This window comes from Ornithodoros turicata, chromosome 3 (genome assembly GCF_037126465.1).
Source record: "Ornithodoros turicata isolate Travis chromosome 3, ASM3712646v1, whole genome shotgun sequence".
Classification (NCBI taxonomy): Eukaryota; Metazoa; Arthropoda; class Arachnida; order Ixodida; family Argasidae; genus Ornithodoros; species Ornithodoros turicata.
Window position 1 is genome coordinate 65403881 of NC_088203.1, and position 19582 is coordinate 65423462.

Consider the following 19582-nt stretch of genomic DNA (forward strand, 5'->3'; position numbering starts at 1 on the left):
ATGTGTTTCATTGCAGCATGCTTTTCAAGCTGTGGATCGATTGTTCCATTTTTTTCCTTCTGACATATGTAGTACATGCACTGTTTCTAAAGAACTTGAATAGTCAAGAACATTTTTTTTCCTTTGTACATGCATAGTACCTGCATTGTTAACCTCATTGAGTTATAAGGACCTTGCAGCCTCATGTGTATAGTATGCGTGTGTAGTAATGCCTTTTAAAAAATTTTTTTACTATTTCTGTTGCTGTACTGTGCTTACTTTTTGTTGGGTCTGTGGTTATCCGTGGAGGACTTCATATTTCTGTAAAAGAAAGTGAGGTTAGCTTGGCAATTTTCAAAGTTTGATTGACAAAAATAAATTTCCCTCAATTAAAAATTGTCCAAAGCCTTCCTAAATGGTGGCAAAAGTTTCCACAAGGTAGTTGCAGAAAGTCGCACAATCCTCCGGTGAGTACGTCGCCAGTTAGAATTTTTTATCACTCTAGGTGAAACTCCTTGTATGTAAATACCCCTTAGTGACTCTTATAGAGAAGGATCTGGTCTTTCTTGGATCATGAGCCTTTCTGTCTGCGATATTGATGGATTACACAACAGAAAACCGATGCATGTATGCCAACGTTCTAACGAAAGTTAGCTGGAACTAGGAATCTTAAAAGTCATGACAAATTGTTGGCAGCATTGTCCTTGCTCTTTGTTTGGTAATATTCTAGTTCAAGTTGTGCCGGGGTCTTCCGAATTATCGTTCTGTGTGCAGCAACTGTATACTGGCCCATTGGTACTCCTACTCTCCATAGATTCCTGATGTGACAGTAACTGCTTTCTGTAGTGCTTTTAAATTTTCCACTGATGTGAGGTCGAATAGAGAGTGACTGACTTGCAGTTCCTTCTCGCTGAACCGTGCCTTCTACTGCTGTCATATAGTTTTCATCGATGATGATCCCTCTGTATGTGTCTGCTGATCCCGTAACTAATGATACAAGGTGGTTAATTTCGTCGATGTAAGAAAGTCACGAGTTATCATGAATTTCGGCTCAAAATTTGTCCTAGAACCCCTGCTATCACCAGTGCTCAGCTCAGTCCTCAGCAGTGGCTCAGTCGGTAACGTGTTCGCCTTCTGATCCCGAGATTGCGGGTTCGAACCCTGCCGAGGATGCCAGCAAGTTGGTGGCAGGGTACAAGTTGCTTAGACACGCCGTCTTCTGCGAGAGTTGTTAAATACGGGGTGCCGTATGCTGAGGTTTCATCGCACGTTAAAGAACCCTCAGGTGGGCAAAAGCAATCCACAGATAGACCGCTGTGGCGTCGCTCATGATCTCTGTTGTCTCGTGACATAAACCCCCAATTATTATCAACCCTTGCCATCATACAAACGCACCAGAAAAGGTGTTGATCCTGAGCTTTACTAAGGTAATTTTGTCACTATGGGTGGACAGTTTGGAATGTTGAGTTAGCAGGATTTCGAGCATCACTGCTCTTGTTTGAAATTTGTCTTGTTGAATAGACTTCTGCCGAAGAAACGTCAGTGTGACATAATCATGACGTTGGTAGACATAGTGAAACCGAAACAGCACGGTCGAAGAACACTGCAGTTTCACTAAGCCGTATTCCTTCATGAAGGTGTCACTTTGTATAATGGTACACACAAATGAGGTTATGTTTTGAGTCCCTTTGGTGTCCTCATTCGCATTTCCAGTCCAACGCGGAAAGAAAAGAAAACTGCACTCAAGGGGTGCATCGTCTTGAAAGTCAGTGTCGTAATCCTGTGCGGAATGCGGTTTGTTATTATGACTCTGTTTGCGTTTGCTTTGCATCGGGACACTACGTGCTCTTCGAGAGAAACTCGTGCCCTTCAGGCTACTTAAGATGGAAGGGTAAATATTCATACTTAGAAAGGGCTACCAGCTCGTTACTGAAAAGATGGGCTACCGGTAGAATGGAGCAGAACAAGGTCATACAAATAATTAGTAAGGAATTACATACAAAAAATTAAATATCAAAAGCTGTATTTAAACGGGGTTTTCTCATGACTTATTGATTTTTTGCTATAGTAATTCCAGTCTACGAAGTTGGCGGCGCTGTTGTGCCATCTGACGTCATTTGTTTGTAAACAGGGAAGGGTCTATTAACCAGAGTTCGAGGTAACTCGTTACAAGTAACTTGTTACTGTAACTAAGTTCCTTTTTTTGGTAACTTGTAACTTAACTCGGTACGTTTGCACCGTAGTATCCTTCAGAAGAACTCGTTCCTTTTTCAGGTAACTTTGACAAAGTAAGTTAAGTTAAGTTCCAAGTTACTGTTAACTCGCTTTTCACTCACGTCCACATATTTTCTTGCTTTCTCTCTGGTTCCTTCACGGCATTTTTTGCCATAAAACGTGATAATCAATCACTGACAGTATTTTATTGAGGAAGTAAGAACCGCTGCCATTGAAATGAAGCTGAACCATTGTGCGCCCACAGGGAGTAAGATGCAAAGCGTCCGAATACTACCAGAGAAACGTCATCATGACATTGGTAGACGGACTGAAACTAAAACAGATCGGAAGGAGAGGGCTGGGTTCCACAAACGGGCACTTGTTCGCTACCTCCCATTGAAAGAAAAGTAAGACCAAGGGTCGCGTCCGTTTAAGGGACCATATCGTAATCCCCTCAAGACCGTGGCTTTCGGGCGCGATCTTGTTCACCTCTAGCTTCGAGCGTAGTTCAATTCTACCAAATTTTGGTGCTGTCGAACATTATGGCGTCATTTGTTTACAAACAGGGAGAGGTCTATTGTTGGACATAAACGAAAACGATCTAAGCGTGTTGCACTCCTCCGCAGGCAACTCAAGGTCTAACTCAACTGCTCATGCGCGCTGCACCTGCGTAATGCTCTTTTGTGGCCGAAGTAACTTGGAAGTAACTCGTTCTTTTTTTTAAGTAACTCAGTAACTGCGAGTTACATATGAGGCTGAAGAACTTCGTTCTTAACTTAGTTACATTTTGCACACGGTAACTGAACTTGTAACGAGTTCTTTTTGACGGGTAACTTCTCAATCTATGCTATTAACTGAAGAGTCTAGTGCCGAGCGGACCTGAACTACAGTGGCAGTCATGGATTGTAAATAGCGCTTGCAGGCCTCAAATGAAACATTGAGGACTTTTGGTATATTTTGAACTAGATTACCGGTTCCAAGTGGAAAAAGGTGTTTACCTCACTTCCTGATACTGTAGTAATTTAACGTCTAAGCATCCTGTACTGTGACTGGTTCATCAAGCGTAGTGTCCAAATGGCTTGCGGCTATTGTAGGCAAGGCATCTCAGGACAGACCATACATACGAAAGAGTGCAGTAAATATTTTGTCGCTTTTCAGACATTTTGTGCTTTTGTAGAGCCAAAAAGCCAATGTAGCACAGCGCATAAAAAAAAGTGCGCCTTGTATTTAGTGTACATTTGACAGAGGGAACATTTCCCCTTTTCATGATAGTGACTGCTCTTCTTGAGAGACCATCATGTTTTGCATTTATAGGCCAGAATTTTTGCAGTGTCCACCGCGCCGCCATTTTACAATGACTGCGGCACCACTTCCTGTGGGTACTAGCTCCCGTGGCATAGTGGTTAAGATGATTGCTTTCCACGCCGAGCCTGGGAGGTGACACGGGTTCGAATCCTGTCACCGGCTGTGCTGTCTGAGGTTTTCCCTGTGTTTTCCAAAGACATTCCAGACGAATGTCGGCACAGTTACCCCTGAAGTCGGCCCAGGACGCACACTAACCCCTCAGTCCCCCACTCCTTCCTGCTGTCCTCTCTCCATCTGTCCACGTGTGTACGCCGCTCATAGCCACAGTTGCTTCGCGGTGCTAACACACACACACAAAAAAAAAACTTCCTGTGGGGACTGCGAGCACTTTGGCTCAGTCCACTAGTGAAGTCGTGCGCTTGAGATAGTGCTCGTTGTTCGGGCTTTAAAGATGCATAAATGCATGTTTTTCTATACAACCATGTTCCATAAGGCTTCGGAATGAAACAAAGCAAAAACGAAATCATCAAAGAGTGTGCTATCTGATAAACATCCTCGATACCCTAGGTGCTATATGCAATTTCCTGTTTGTTGAACCATGCATCGAACATAGTTACTATTTTTCTATGTATAAATGGTGTATTGTTAATGCAACACTTTTTGCAGTGTGGCGCAAGAGATTATACCATTGCGGCTAGAACAGAATAGATAGTTTCTGTCATGATATGTCTTCACACATAACTTCACCTGTCAAGTAATTATATGTATGCCATGTTGAGCAAAGGTCTCACTCTTTAACAGTAATATCAACAGCAGCATAAATTCTGACTGTTATTATTAGTTCGTGGTACCACGAGTTGCTTGCTTATAAGACCAAGTACTTTGATGTTTCTATAATGCTCTTCGATGAAAGAGTTGCACCAACCGACTGGCATAACAGGTAATAATTACACGGACAAAACGGCTCAGCGGAACCAAGGAAAAAATAATTGTTGTCATCTGTGATACAGACTAAAATTCTTGATATTCATGCTACGTAAGGTTTTCGTAATTTTATTTTCGGAGTTGCTTACTTAAACTTGTCCGTGCTATGCACGGCAGGAATTTCGTAGTTTGTGAATAACGCTGGGTATTTAGTTGTGGACGTTGAGTTAAATTTTTTTGAAATTTGAATAACGACAAGTGATTACGGAAAGCGTAATTGGTGAAAGCATTGGCCGTTGCATACACATTCTATATTAGGATGTGTAATGCAATAATCTTTGGACTTAAAATAATCTGTTCTGGATGCAGGCAAGATTGCACTGCATTTTCATTTGGGTGAATACGTAAAATACTGGGCATCAACATGAGAACGTTACCGATTTGCGACGCCTTTCAAGCGCAGTGAGAAATCTGTGGACGGCTGGTACGCGCCTTCATTTGCATTACAAATCTCGCCCAGCTGGATATTTTGCTTGCAGTAGTTCTTCATAGAGTCAACCACAGTGCAGTACCATCTACATAAATATCTGTTGTTCATTGAGAGCGATAGCTGCCTGAAAATGCCACAAAATACCGTGCCCACAGGGAACTTGCATTCCACGAGCTTCTCCTGCAGCCCCCACCCGGCCCGTGCCTGCACGTGGCATGCCGTGTCGAGAGTAAAGAGGGAGCTGGTTCGTAGCTAAAATTCTTGTTTATAGCACACTTGTAACTTATGTTGCATTGTGATAGTAGGTCAGTCGCTGTGTTGTACGTAACGCTGTTACAGTAATCAATAGTTTTTTTGGTATCTGAGTGCGGATCACAATACTTTTTAAAATTGGTATCTGAAAAGTACTTTGTCGTTACAAATTTATGGGTAATGCGACCTCTGTATCGTTACTGTTACCAATACTTTGAAGTGCCCCATCCTTTCTTTGCCAACCATATTTCTTACTTTTATTCATTGTCACTGGCCCACCTAGCGTACGACAAGCCTGTGGACACGCCTACGGGCTTCGTAATAGGAAGTATACCAAATACATATTCACCTTTTTCCTTTGACCTTCAAGGAAATAACCACGCTCCACTCAACAAAAGAGTTTAGGACAACGAACAGAGGTCAAGTCCTTAACAGTGTGCTGTCATGTCACACTGGGTCATGCTCACATATACTGTGGTGTTGTTAACATCGGATAGGTCCCCTTGGCTATTGCACTCCACGGCATGTGTGAGCTTGACACTAACGTAATTGTCATATTGGCCACTGTCAGCTGCCGGAGAGACCACAGCCTGCTAGGATGGTAGAAGGCGGCTTTGACAACCAGCTAGTGATAAAGGTCGAGCAAAATGTCCGAGCTATAAAATGAATATGCCGTTTTTTTTCTGCAAGACTGTCTTCTCCCAAGTTACTGTTATATAAATGAGGTGTTCACATAAGTGAGATTTCTGTGTTGCATCAACTTCGTATTTCCGACAAAAGTATTGGGCAAAGTATTGCATTACTTTTTTAGTAACGGTAGCAGTACTCCGTTACGTTAAAATGGAAGTATCGATACCTTTTACTTAAGTGACGAGTATCGGTATTGCGATACCATGTTTTGGTAACGGGTGCAACACTTGCAAAAATATCTTGCGTGGTTGCTCTTGATGCACTGCCTTGTGGATTATGCATTGTCTAAAGTAACCTAAATGTCATTTATCTGCTCCTTTAAAAAGATAGTCTGAAGCTGTCAGCTAATTTTGAGAGTAGAGTTGCAGTTCTGTATAAGCTATATGCAGATGCCAAATGCAGAAATTTCATCCAACAGAGTGTCGTAGCTCTTTAGGTATACAGGGTGTCCCAGAAAACGTGTCATTGAATTATAATGAAAAAAACTATGCCACCTAGAATCATGCGATCAACGGCATTTGTTCTTACTAGGTTTTTGCCAACTCCTGACGTGAATGTCATGTATCGTAAGTTTAATTATGTAAATATTTGCGAAATGAACTCGGAAATTTGCGAAGTAAAGGTCACTTTTTTACCCCACCAATATGAAGACCGTGCCGAATTCACTCAAGTTCATGATAATTGACAGTGATATTCGCGAGCTATCTCATCTGAAAAAGTAGCTGAACATCACACTTTTCGTAGCACCGAACCATAACGTGCAATGACTTTTTTAGCGCAATTGCTCTCAGTCCGACGAAAGGAGGTTCCAAACCCAGCCCACAGAGTGATAGTAGGAAAAATGACAGTTCCTGAAATTGGGAGAGGGAAAGTGCGATCCCAGCGAAAGTTGGACGCGGTAAGCCATACCTGTGTTATCACTTTCTGCGTTGCAGGTGTGGGCTGGGTTTCCAACCTCCCTTCGTTGGACTGACAAGGATTGCGCTGAAAAATTTGTCGCGCGTTAGCTCCGTAGAGCATGATGTTCGGCTATTTTTTCTGATGGGATAGCCGCTGAATATTCCTGTCAATTATCATTAATTTGAATAAATTAGACACGCTCTTCACATTGGTGGGGTAAAAAAGTGACCTTTACTTGGCAAATTTCCGACTTCTGTTTGAAAAAATTTACATAATTAAACTTACGTTACACGACCTTCACATCAGGAGGTGGCAAAAACCTAGTAAGAACACATGGAGTTGACAGCATGATTCTAGGTGGTGTAGTTTTTTTATTATAATTCAATGACACGTTTTCTGGGACACCCTGTATAAGAGAACGGAACAGCATATATGGTTTTGGATTCGCATGAGGTATTGAACTATAGTGGATGCGTTAGGGTGTGCAGCAAAGATAAAAGTTACTGAAGGCAGTCTCGAGATATGACAAACATGTGGTTTCTAATGCTGGTAGCCTCTCATGGTGTTGAAGAAAATAGGCAGCCTGAGAAAACATGCACGGATGAAATGAAGGTAATGAACACAACAACTGGAAAGCCTTATTGACTGGAAACACTGTTGATATTGATGTTGGCAAAACAAAAAAAGGAGAGAAACGCTGTTTAAAAATATAGTCTGGCAGGCTAAGAAGAAAAAACGTGAAGATAAGCTAGGCATGACATGGTGAGTTAGCATCTGCTTGTTTCCTTAAACACCATGTCAACTTACCGACTACCCCACGTTTTTATGCCAATTTTATTGCTTTGCAGAACAGAAACCGGGAGTTTTACATCAGCTGTAGATACAAATTAGAAATCACTGTTCGTGATCAGTTGCTGTGGTGGACAATGATGGCTAATCAGTATAATTTAAATATTTTGCACAGTGACTCTCAGACACAGTGAAATATCCTCATTATAAAGTCTCATGAGCCACCAGTTTGTTTATGGACGTGTACACATCATATGACCATATTCCTCCGACCTCAAGGCGGGACATTGGGGGAGGGGAGGATTAGCAAATCAAATACATTTCCCAATTCCCAATGCGTTTGTTTCCCTGTATTTGAATTGGTATTCTTTTTTGGTTTATTTATTTTTTGTGCAATAACTTTTGAAGCGTGTCTAGCTGAGCACAAACGAGGCCGATGATGTAGGTGTGCACGAGTCTGTATTCTTGAGCCAGATTGTATTTTTTCTTTGGTATTTCGTTTGCAGTGTGGACGTTAACCGTCATTACAGTTTGCAATTTTCGTACTGACGAACACGTCTGTTAAACACTTTGACCAGAATGTATTCTGTTTAGTGTGTCCTCATATTTCTACAGATAAGAATGAAAAATCTCGCCCAGAACCTACCGAATCGCTGAACTTCTGTTTTGTCGTTATCGTCATCATCGCGGTGGTTGATCACTATATCAAAACCATTCACCTCCAATGGAGGCAGCCTGATGAGCAAAGCGTGTGCAGGTGATCTTTTTTCGGCGAACTACTGTCATAGGGATGGCTTATTAGCGAACACATCATAATATTCCATTGGCTAGGTCATGGAAAGATGTGGCTTGGAAAAGGGCAACATGGGAGTAGAAAACCCGTGTTCTGCCACTTCGTTTTTTCATTCGGGGATGGTTCCAGCAGAAAGCTGGACAAAACACAGTCCCCAAGTATGCTGGTGGGACAGCAAGGTCACAACCGCAAAAGCGGGTTTGTCCCGCCTAAATAGGGATCGCTGGTCACATTATGTATACGTCCTGTGATATCTTGCATAAGCAAAGAAGAGAAGTGTTGACTGATGTGTTTTGTTCTTAGGCTCTGTGAGACCATGCCTGACAGTCCGGACCTTTGGGTCATTTCTCCCGAGGCTCGGGCCAGGTTTGATGCTCAGTTCATACAGATGCATCCTGTCGGGGGTTGTATTACTGGTAAGTTTCATGCTTTCAGAAAAGATATGAAATAGACAAATACGAGAGCCGCTGAATTTGTGAAACCACCAACTGTCCATGAGGGTAATATTACAAATCGGCAGACTCAAACTTTTGCTTCAGTGTGATATTAATTGGAGCTAGGCATCACTGTATCTTTATTTCAGTGCCCATTGGTTATTGAATGTGTGTGGTTGTCTCAGTGACAACGAGTTATATCTTTTAACAAAATCGGGGGGGAGGGGGGGGTAAATATCGGGTTATATTTTGCTTCAAGAATTCGGGTGTAATCGACTTGAACTGAACCTGATTCAGCCCAATTCTGGTTGAAATAGACTGGATCAGGCATCAATCTTTGGTTTACTCGGCATAATAAACATGACACACCTGTAGACACCGTGTATCAATATTTTGTACATGCATCTAAGAGGTGGTATGGTATCTGTTTTGACAGTTTGTATCAGCATATTTATGCATTTTGGATCCCCCTGATCCAGCAGTTTTCGGGCACATAATGGGTTAAACCCTGTTTTTTTCAGAGGTAAATATCGGTCACAATCGAGTACAACCCTAAAAAGTCAGGCCATACTTATAATGTCTTTGTCCGTAAGTGGACCACGTACTTCAGCATTGTCCACAATGTTGGTGGATCCATTGGTGGATCCTTTGGAAATGCGTTAGCATAAGCCTTTGGTTCGTTCTTGTGTTTCCTCCTTTCTGGTTTGCTTGTTTTCTTTGATTGCTTGTTTTGCTCCCTCCTTTCTCTTTTGCTTTTTTGTTTCTTCTTTTCTTTCCTTAGCGTAGACGGCAAGGCAACTCTGGCCTTTCGGTTTCTATTTTGGCTGGTTGACGTTTGGCTCCAGCGATGTAGTCGAAGCCCTTGATAACTTGCGTGTAGTTTCCCGCCGTCTTTGTTGTTTCTGTTCAAGCTGCTCCTGTGATAGTATCTTTTCCCTTGTCTTTTCTCGTCCTTTTCATTTCCCGTGATGTCCGCACACCACCGTTTTTCCTTTGACATGAGCCTTTAATGCTAATGCATTAATAACCCATTCTAGTTTATTGAATGTGTGTGGACAATGATGCACTCAGGTGATCAATGTATGATTGCAGGTGAACAAGCTAAGAAATTATTTCTTCAGTCTGGACTACCATCTGCTGTTTTGGCAAAAATATGGTAAGTTACACCTTTACTTTATAGTACAGACATTCATCCATCCTCCCAGTACACATAGCTTACCTACCTAGAAAGAATGTCTGTGTAGCGCCTAGATATGAGAATTAATACTTGCTCTGAGTACCGTATTTGTTCGATTCTAAGGCGGTCACGATTCTAAGGCGGGGGTGCACTTTAGCCATTAAAATTAGGGAAAAATCGACTCACCCGTAAGGAAGACTAGAACAACATTTATTGCATACAGAACACTCAAAAGTCATCGGCGTCCGAGAAGTCCGTGTTTTCCTTGTTGCTGTCGCGCTCCCAGAGCTCATCATCCTCAACTCCATCAAGAGAGTTCGATATACAGCATTTCTTGAAGGACGCAGCAACCATGTTTTCTGGAATCGCAGCCCAGGCGTCGGCAACCCACTGAGCCCCTGTGGATGGCGACGCCCGCTTCAAGCGCCCCGATGGTGTTAGGGCGACACTGTCTGAACTCATCCACTCGTTGTAGAGGCGTCGCACGTGGTCCTTAAACGGTTTGTTCAGGCATACGTCTAATGGTTGAAGTTGACTGGTCATACCTCCGGGTATGACAACCAGTTTCGTCTTTTCTTCCACCAACTTCTTCTTCACAGCCTCCGTCAAATGTCCCCGAAACGCGTCAAGGACTAGCATGGCATGGCGGCATAGAAGAGACCCAGGTCGGCGACACCACACAGTCTTCACCCAATCCAACACGAGTTCTTCTGTCATCCACCCCTTCTCTTTGCATCGCACGATGACACCTTTCGGAAACGGTTCATTCGCTGGAATTGTCTTACGTTTAAACACGATGTATGGGGGCAACTTTCGGCCGTCGGCTGTACACGCGAGCATTACGGTGATCCGTGACTTCTCGTTTCCGGTGGTTTTAATGGTCACTTGATGTTCACCCTTCTTGTGAACAGTCTGGCTTGAAGGCATATCAAAGAAAATTGGAGTCTCATCGGCGTTGCCGATCTGGCCCAGCAGAAAATCGTAGCTCTTGCGCAGGTCAATCACATACCTCTGAAAGGACATCAATTTTTCTTCGTAGTCGTTCGGCAACTTTTGTGACACGGACGTCCGTCTTCTCAGGGAGAAACCTGACCGCTTCATGAACTTCTGTACCCAGCCTCTGCTTGCTTTGAAGTCACTTGATGGAATGCCGCGTTCCCTTGCCAGCTCTCTTGCCTTGATCTGGATCATTTCTGTTGTCACTATGAAAAAGCTTTTCCTTCTGGCAATGACGAACTCTGTCAGACGCTCCTCCAGTTCCGGGAATGTTCCCTTTCGTGGGCCAGTGAATGCTTTCCTCGTGGCCGAGCACGTGAACAGGGAGTCCTTGTTCTTCCTCCACTGACGCACGTTGTTCTCCGGAACGTTATGCTTTCTTCCCGCTGCACAGTTGCCTAAGGCTTCAGCGTCAAGGATAACCTTCCTCTTAAAAGCCGCATCGTAGTGCACACGACGGGTTGCCATCGGAAATCGTTTTGCGAATCACGGTGGAAATCACTAGCAAGTGGAATGACTGGAACCACTGAACTGCCGTTACAGAAGGACGCTGCGCAGCTACGTGCGCCCCCACGGTCACGTGGGCGAAAGGGGAGAGGACAGGCGAGGGCGCTTGCGCTTGCATGATGGCGCGTAACGGAAGGCTCCGGTCACGAATGTAAGGCGGGGGGCGGCTTTTGGACTCCAATTTTGCGAAAAAAAACTCGCCTTAGAATCGAATAAATACGGTACTTAAAATGGAATGGAATGGATGGAAGGATGAATTCACTTTTGTTGGAAGAAGTCGGCAAATTTAGGACACTTGCACAACAGATGAAACCTCCTGTGGATGAATTGTAGTTCTGCCTTCCCCACAACAGTGCACTAGCTCTTCCAGGGGTGCAAGTGAATTGCTGCAGACTGAATATATCAGTTAAACATATAAAGATAGTCTTTGTTGCCAACTTTCTGTTCCCTAGTACATGCGCAAAATTGATCAGAAGCTAGGTTAGGTCACTTTGTCAGGTTGACATAGGGTGAATAATGGTGTTGTCATGTAGCGGCTTACATGGCTTAACTTTGACAGGTCCCTTGCGGACATGGATGCTGATGGTAAGATAAATCAACATGAGTTTGCTGTTGCTCTGCACCTGATACAGATGAAGTTGAAAGGCATCGAGCTGCCTGCCACCTTGCCTCTGTCCCTGAAGGATGCTTTCGTTCCAGTCTTTGGTCCTCCATTAGGTGAACAGCCTTTTATCCTATGCCATCTCTATCTCTGATAGATTGCCACAAGGGCTATTTTTCGACACATTCCCTGCATTTCCAAGCCATTAGATACACATACCCGCGAACTCTCCCGGATTATCCAGGAGACTCCTGAATTTCGTTCAGTCTCCCAATTGTACATACGCGCCTTCCAGTCTCCCAGAAAATTGGGGCCTTGGGCTTTTCTTCTCTTATTTTCCTTTAAAAGCTGCGCAAATGCATTCCTTGATGATTTAGAGAGCCTGTAACGTGTTTCACGACATGACCATCCATGGCTGGAGATCGTAGCAAATCGCGCATTTCTTTGTCCGTGTTTCTTGTTAAGACATCCTGTCATCCTGTCATCAGTCCAATCTCATACGATAGTTTCGTCTTCTCCGATGACGCTCTCCAAACAGAAGAAATACCTGCACGTGTTTGTCAAACGTGCAAAGTGTCTTTTCACGGGTTTTCTGGTTCAGCACAACCTGCCACGAAGCATAAGTGACCACATGTGACCGCTGTTCTGGAATTCCCAAAATGGGACGAAGTGATGAGCCAATGGTGTAGACGGACGAAGACCACTGCCATCATCGGTGAAATGGCTGCGACCGCGCAGAATGCAATGTTGGAGAGCCTGAGACGACGCGTCTTTGCAATTGCAGTTCATGAAAGCAACAATAGTGTGTCGCAGCCCCTCCTTATAGTGGGTACTTAGGGTGTAGAGGAATCACAATACAGTGGCAATGCTATTCCGAGTGCACAAAATTAATGTGTTCCCCCATAAAGATGTCATGTGACGGACCAGTGATCTCTCTTGCTTTTGGTGGACCAATTGCGTAGTAGCTCATCCTCCACTTGTCACGTGCGACGTGCTAAGTGTTCGGATGACATTGTGGAAGGTTATCCACACTCACAGCAAGTCCGCAGTCAAGCGAATTTGTATAGATTTGGACATGAAAGAGGCCATTGTTGGTGAGCCTTCTAGGTAGTAAAATAATGTAGACCTTGTAAAAAGGTACAGACGGTCAAAGTTGAAGAAAATCATCGCAGCAGCTAGCCAGAACTGAAGCAAGAGCGTAAAGTGTTTATGTGGAGCAGCTTACAACGACGTTGGGGATGTCCTGCTAAAGTGGCTGCTAGATGCTCACACAAGGAATATTCTGACAACTGAACAGTTGCCTAATGCCCAAGCTGTATGCGACTGAGTGACTGAAGACATGCTCCTACACTTCTTTAAAAATCTTGCAAGATGTGCGCATCCCAACGACGTAAAATTACTCGTGTAGTGTGTACGTGTGACACTGAAGCAACACTTGGACAAAACAGGGTGTTGACAGAGCCGAACGGGCTGTCCTCCCGCAGCTCAGTAACAGCCGTTCCATTACCGGAAACAGTAACGGAAACGAAATTAAAAGCTGGTATCAGAAACGGATAACGGAAACGAAAATATAGCAGTAACAAAAATGGATACGGTAACGAAAATACGTCAGTTATCCTTCCCTGTTTTAAAGTGTAACCCTTTGCACTCCGTACAGCTATACTAGAGTGCTCATACTTTGCGTGTGCCAACGATGAGGGTTGTGACGTGAATGAAATGGTGTCAGTAAGGCTGCAAAGTCGTGAGAAAAAATCGCATCGCGAAGACGGTGCCACCTTACCCCCTCTCAATCTGTGGACTGGTTGATCGTAGGAAGCTCCGGGCACCTGCTTTCATCTTCGCATAAGGTCATTTCCAACATATATTGTTTTCACGCGAATCAAGAAATGTCATCGGCAGGCCTTGGTCGATTTAAAATGGAATTACCCTACTAGGCATATGGCGCGAAAACATCACGAAGAGAGAATGAGGACGACACGACGCCAAACTTCCAACTCTTTATTATACAAGAAAAAACCTGCAGGTGTCAACCTGCCACCTACCATGCAAAAATCGTTTCACATGTAAAGCAGTTTAAACACTCACGAGTTGAAGATACATGATCTCCTCCTCTGTGATAGTGATAGACGGTGCACTAATACACTTATCCCTACCTGTGTTCGCTCTGTAAAAGGCCTCAAGAATCTGACTTGAAAGCCCGAGACAAGGTAGGGACGATAACAGACAAACACAAACACTGTCTCAAACTCAGCTCAGAATCTCTCTTTTGATTAATTCCTTGAATCTGCCAAGGACAAGGGTCCACTCAAACACCGGAGTGCAAGCACACCTGTCCACATGGACAGGTAAATGACCACAAGGAGTGCCCTTAAGTAAGGCTGCCTCCTCTCTCAGCCTAGTGATCAAGCATGTTTCGGTCTGGCCTGTGTAGAACCAATCACAACTGAAAGGTATTTGGTAAACCACCATGACTTGACAATCCGTCTTCCAACTTTAACTGTGTGTGTCATTCTCTGTGCTGCATGCTGTGGTGCCATGGCTACTCCTGGGAAGCGCACTAAGCTTGAGACTAAGGACCTCTCAACAAAAGTGGAAAAACTGAAAACCCTAATCAATGGCACCTGTAGACAAAAAAATAGTGACAAAATATGAAGAAATATGGAGTGATGAGTATGTTAGCAACATACGTAAAGAACAAGTCACAGATCCTCAGGGCCATCGAAGGTGAAAAGTTCCACGGCAAACTAAAGTTCATTCAGTCAGCTGCATACTCGCGATGAGAAGAAGCTGTACTTCATCGGATTACTTTTGGATGACTTTTGTTATTATGCTGCTGATGATGGTTGGAGTTTTTATGGTGCACAAGCAACTAGCACTATACTGCACCAAAACAGTGGAGTCTAGGTACAAGTAAAACGATTAGGTTAAAAGTATACATCAAAACTATAAAAGAACATATAATGCTGCTGGCAGCTCAAGTGTAGTTGAGTATTTGACAGTAAGAAATAAACTTGTTTTAATGGCACAGTTCTGCTCACAAAAGCAAGGAACTGTTACACAGTTGGGTGATTCCATCTCAACTCGGTCAGGGTGGTCCGGACACCATAACTGATTTTCTTTGAAAAAATATATGTTGTACTGCAACACGCATACACACAGGAGCAATAAATATTTTGGCTCTGTGTTGTGGTCCGCCAGAAAAAAAATTAGAAAGAAATTGACTGGGCGGCGGAGCTTTCTGACGGGGAGACTGACATTTTATTCCTCACCAGCGGACGTTCCCAAACTATAGATCTTTTTTGCGCAATATGTCAGGTACAACGGCTTTTGGCGTGCGTAAACTGCACGGGTCAATTCTGTTTTGATCTTCAATTAAAAATAGTCAGTCGCCACAAAATTCAGATTTTTGTCGTATTTGTCTTTGTGCTGTACTCCTCCTGTACATGCCATCGAGATATATGAAGTACTGCCATGTAGGTCGAAGCATGCTCTTTAAATTGATGTCAAATTTGCATGTCTGTACCTTTCCCCCTTCCAGCAAGGCACTGTAGAGTACAGCTATGCTATCAAAAATTGTTTTTTTTTTCTCATTTCTGAAAAACCCCACCTCCGATTTCCTTCCTATTTTGTAGTTATATAGCCCAGGCTATCACCTACATACGTCCTAAAAATGGAAGGTTCCCTCTCAGCACAGCTCGGGATAGCATGCAACAAACATGGTGTGCGGTGCACAGGATGTACATATTCGACCGGGAGAACCACGCCAGAGTGTTAACAGGATTATTGGCGTCTGGTATTGCCGACATCTCCGGCCTTGAATAACAGAGCTCAGGATGCAGACCTACCGCAAATCGCGTTCTAGCAATATATTTTGAGTCTTTCTGACTCGTTTTTCCCACAGTCGAATTTCAATGCCGTTCACACTAAGTTCAGCGATGTTCTGAGTCGGTGGCTTCTGTTTCCAACATGAACACCAAGTACAGTATGGATCGCATGTACAGTAAACCCTCGTTATATCGAAGTCACTTTATTCGAATTATCGCTTTATTCGAAGTACGGTGAAATCCCTGTGCATTTACATGTATTTACAACCAGATTATTCGAAGTGTGAGGAGAGCTAACTCCGGATATTACGAAGCGCACGCCCGACGGTAGGCTGCTGGTCGCCACCAAAAGCATTCCCGAAAGCCGCATTCCCGTTTTTTCTTTATTTTCTCCAAACACAATCACTCATGCAACCTCTTTTCCTTCCGTACAGCGAAGAGTGGGAAAGTAGGACGCACGAGGACGGTTCGTTGACATGGGTGGGAGAAAGGGGAGAGAGAGGGACCGGTCATGTGACCCTAGCACGTGAGATGATTCACCGTTCTCCCGTGGATGGTTGTTTTGCGTGGTTCATTTGCTACGTGTTGGTCTTTTACGCACGATAGCTCCGTGGAAGTGTTTAAAAAGGTTTTTGTCGTGCACGTGTTGCGGCTCAGTCAGTTGAAGAAGTCGAATTTCAAGACGATGAGGAATCTGAGAGCCTGTACAGAAGAGTGCACGATCTTGTAGGACAAGAAGTGGAAGATGATTTTGATACCTTCGCGCGGGCGGACGCAAACGTTCCCGTTGTCAGTCCTGTGATGAACGCCGAAATTGTGGATATTATCGTCAGTCGTCGGGACGTCGACGATGGAACTTCGGACGACGAGTCAGAAGAACCCCGTGAAATACCTACGGCGGCGGAAACACGGAATATTTTGCGTCTGATTCGCAACAGGGTAGAATGCAGCGGCGGTGATAATGAACTGATGACGTCCCTGCGGAAACTCGAAGAACATCTCCTTGCCGGCAGTGAGGCTACGCGCCAAACCCAGGTGACTGCGTTTTTTGCACGTCAATAAAATATTGTCGTGATGAAATCGCATTTTCACGTTTTCCTGGGTTTGGATTTACTGTTTTTGAAGTGTCTCCGCTTTTATCGAAATACCGCTTATATCGAATTTTTTTGCGGTCCCGTCGACTTCGATATAACGAGGGTTTACTGTACTGTGCCAACTATGCGGTGCAATGGTAGCCATTTTAAGTAGAAAAATCGAAAGAACTACATCTTTGTTATTAGAAGCAAGTTCCCTAGAAACATACCAGGCCTGAAAGAAGGAAGAATGGATGGCAGTGCGAACCAGTGGTCGTAACCGGAACTGAACCGTAACCGAAAACCGCAAAAAAACCTGTTATTTTTTGCCGGACCAGAACCGTAAGCATTTTTTCTCTCCCCTTGAACGAACCGGAACTGAACCGAAAAAATATGATGCGGTAACTGGTTCGTCAAACGGTAAGAACGCCTATACCTTCCTACTCGACTGCCGCGTGCATGGCTCGGAATCTTGCCGAATTCTTAGAGCGGACAAACTGGTAAACCAAGAAGTGGTGAGTCCATGCACTTCCTACAGCCTCGCCTCCAGAATGTTCACGACATCCCTGTACATTTTTGTGACTCGAGGTGTAAAAAAAAAAAAGATGTGCTACACGACAGCTACACTTTGTATTGTTGCCTCGGCTGCTTCCTTTCATTCACCCTCGCAGTGTGAAGGCAACGTTAATTTAATAGTTCACAGTGACATCCACAAGCAACGCAAACCTCTAGTGACCACGGGAAAGAGGTTGGCGTGAGGTCCAGAAGAAGCAAAGGAAGGAAGGAAGAAGGAAGGAGCATGGAGGAAGGAAACACATGAGAGGCATCTCCCCCTCATTTCAGTGAGGAGCAGTGTGCTGGCCTGCGCACGATCTACCACGTGATCGCTTTCTTCTACTTTTTTTTCTTTAGAAATTGGCGATAAGCCTTTTGCAATGGAGTCCAATGGTATGCTGTACGCCATTTCCCAGCACTTTTCGGTACAGTAAAGGATGATCTGTTGTGAACTGCATGGTTCTTTGTACCTATGAAGTGTAGAGGCGAGTGGGTAAGAGGAAGGAAGGAAGAGCAAGCCATCGCCAGAACCTGATATTACCGCTCACATGTGGTACATTGATTAGCACAGAACATGTTAACCGGTTTGAACCGATTAATAACCATTATTTTGGTTGCACTGAATTCGAACCGAACCGATAACCTTGACCCGGAACTTGAACCGAACCCCAAAAATAACGGTTCTGAGCCCTGGTGCGAACGGCCGTCGGAATTCAGTCTTGTCACATGTGGATGAAAAAAGTGGAAGGAGATGGATGCGTGCTCCTTATATTGATGTCAAATTTGCATGTCTGTGCCTTGCCCCCTTCGACAAGGTGGTGTAGAGTACAGCCATGCTACGAAAAGTGGGGTTTTTTAGACTCATTTTTCAAAAACCCTACCTCCGAACTCCTTCATATTTTGCAGTGACATAGCCGAGGCTGTGACCTACATGTTTCCGAAAAACGGAAGGTTCCCTTTCAGCACAATTCAGGGTAGCACGCAACAAACTGGGAATGCCGAGCAGCTTGATGCCTTGAACCATGATACCATCAAGATGCAATAATCACGTGCAATAAAGCAGAACTATACATCTTTTAAGCACCCAGTCATCAAGAACTGGTTTATTTGTATGCAATATTTCCCAGAAAAATGATAATACAGTCAAACTCCTTTATAGCGAACACCTTTTTAACGAAAATACCACTACAGCAAATTTTTTTTGCGGTCCCGCTGGAGCCTATAGGTCCAATAATGGACATCCTTTTTAACGAAAATACTTTTACTGCGAATTTTTTTTGCTGTCCCCTGAGCTTCGTTGTAAAGGAGTTTGACTGTACAGATCACAAAACTTGTAAGGTATAACCTGGCTGGATGCTGCCGTTAGTGTTCCCTTTCAGAAGCTACTGTGGCTGTTCTTCGAAAGCTCTGGACATCTTGACAATGAGGCGTCCACTTCCTTCCACTTTTTTCGTCAACATGTGGCAAGACTGGATTCCGATGGCCACTCGCACTGCCTTCCGTTCTTCCCTCTTTGAGGCCTGATTGAATGTACATTGAATACTGTAGAAGTTTTTTTTTTTTTTCGCACGGAATTATTTTTTGCGTTTTTTTGCGCATTCCTCCAAAATCGCGAATTTAAGTTCCCGCGAATAACTCTAGCCATATAAGGGCGAAAATTGTGCGGCGTTCGACGATATACCGTGACTACCTTGACCCTTTCTACTCCGTGCAGCGTAGGCAGTTTAAGCAAGCCGCAAAATATTGTTTTATCGCATCAGGCAAGATGTAAAGAAATGAAAATTGGTCACGCCTTTGTTACTCCTATAAATGCATTGCACAGTACATACAGTGAACTCCTCTTAAACGGAACTCCAAGGGAATGGAAATATTGTTCCATTTATCAGAAGTTTCATTTAAGCAAAGTACACAGATTTCATTAAATGCAACTTTTCAAGGTATTTCAAGGAATTTCAAGGTAATCAACTTTCACTACTGTAGGAAGCAAGGAGAAAAAGGATTAACAGCTGTTCTCTTCGCGTTTTTCGATTTGTTTACAAAATATACCTGCATGCCTGAGACTTGGAAAAAATTTCATGC

The 19582-nt window shown here is 43.8% G+C and overlaps 1 protein-coding gene across 11 annotated transcripts in view; it reads left to right on the top strand.

Annotated features, from left to right (window-relative positions):
- Nucleotides 1–19582, top strand: part of LOC135388552 (intersectin-1-like) — a 337751-nt gene that overhangs the window by 6096 nt on the left and 312073 nt on the right. For all 11 annotated transcript variants that reach the window (XM_064618160.1, XM_064618162.1, XM_064618161.1 and 8 more), the window contains exons 2-4: nucleotides 8640–8752; nucleotides 9863–9926; nucleotides 12010–12167. In XM_064618160.1, the coding sequence (XP_064474230.1) occupies nucleotides 8653–8752; nucleotides 9863–9926; nucleotides 12010–12167 (322 nt within the window). In that variant the 5' untranslated portion in view covers nucleotides 8640–8652. The remainder of the gene's footprint in view (nucleotides 1–8639; nucleotides 8753–9862; nucleotides 9927–12009; nucleotides 12168–19582) is intronic.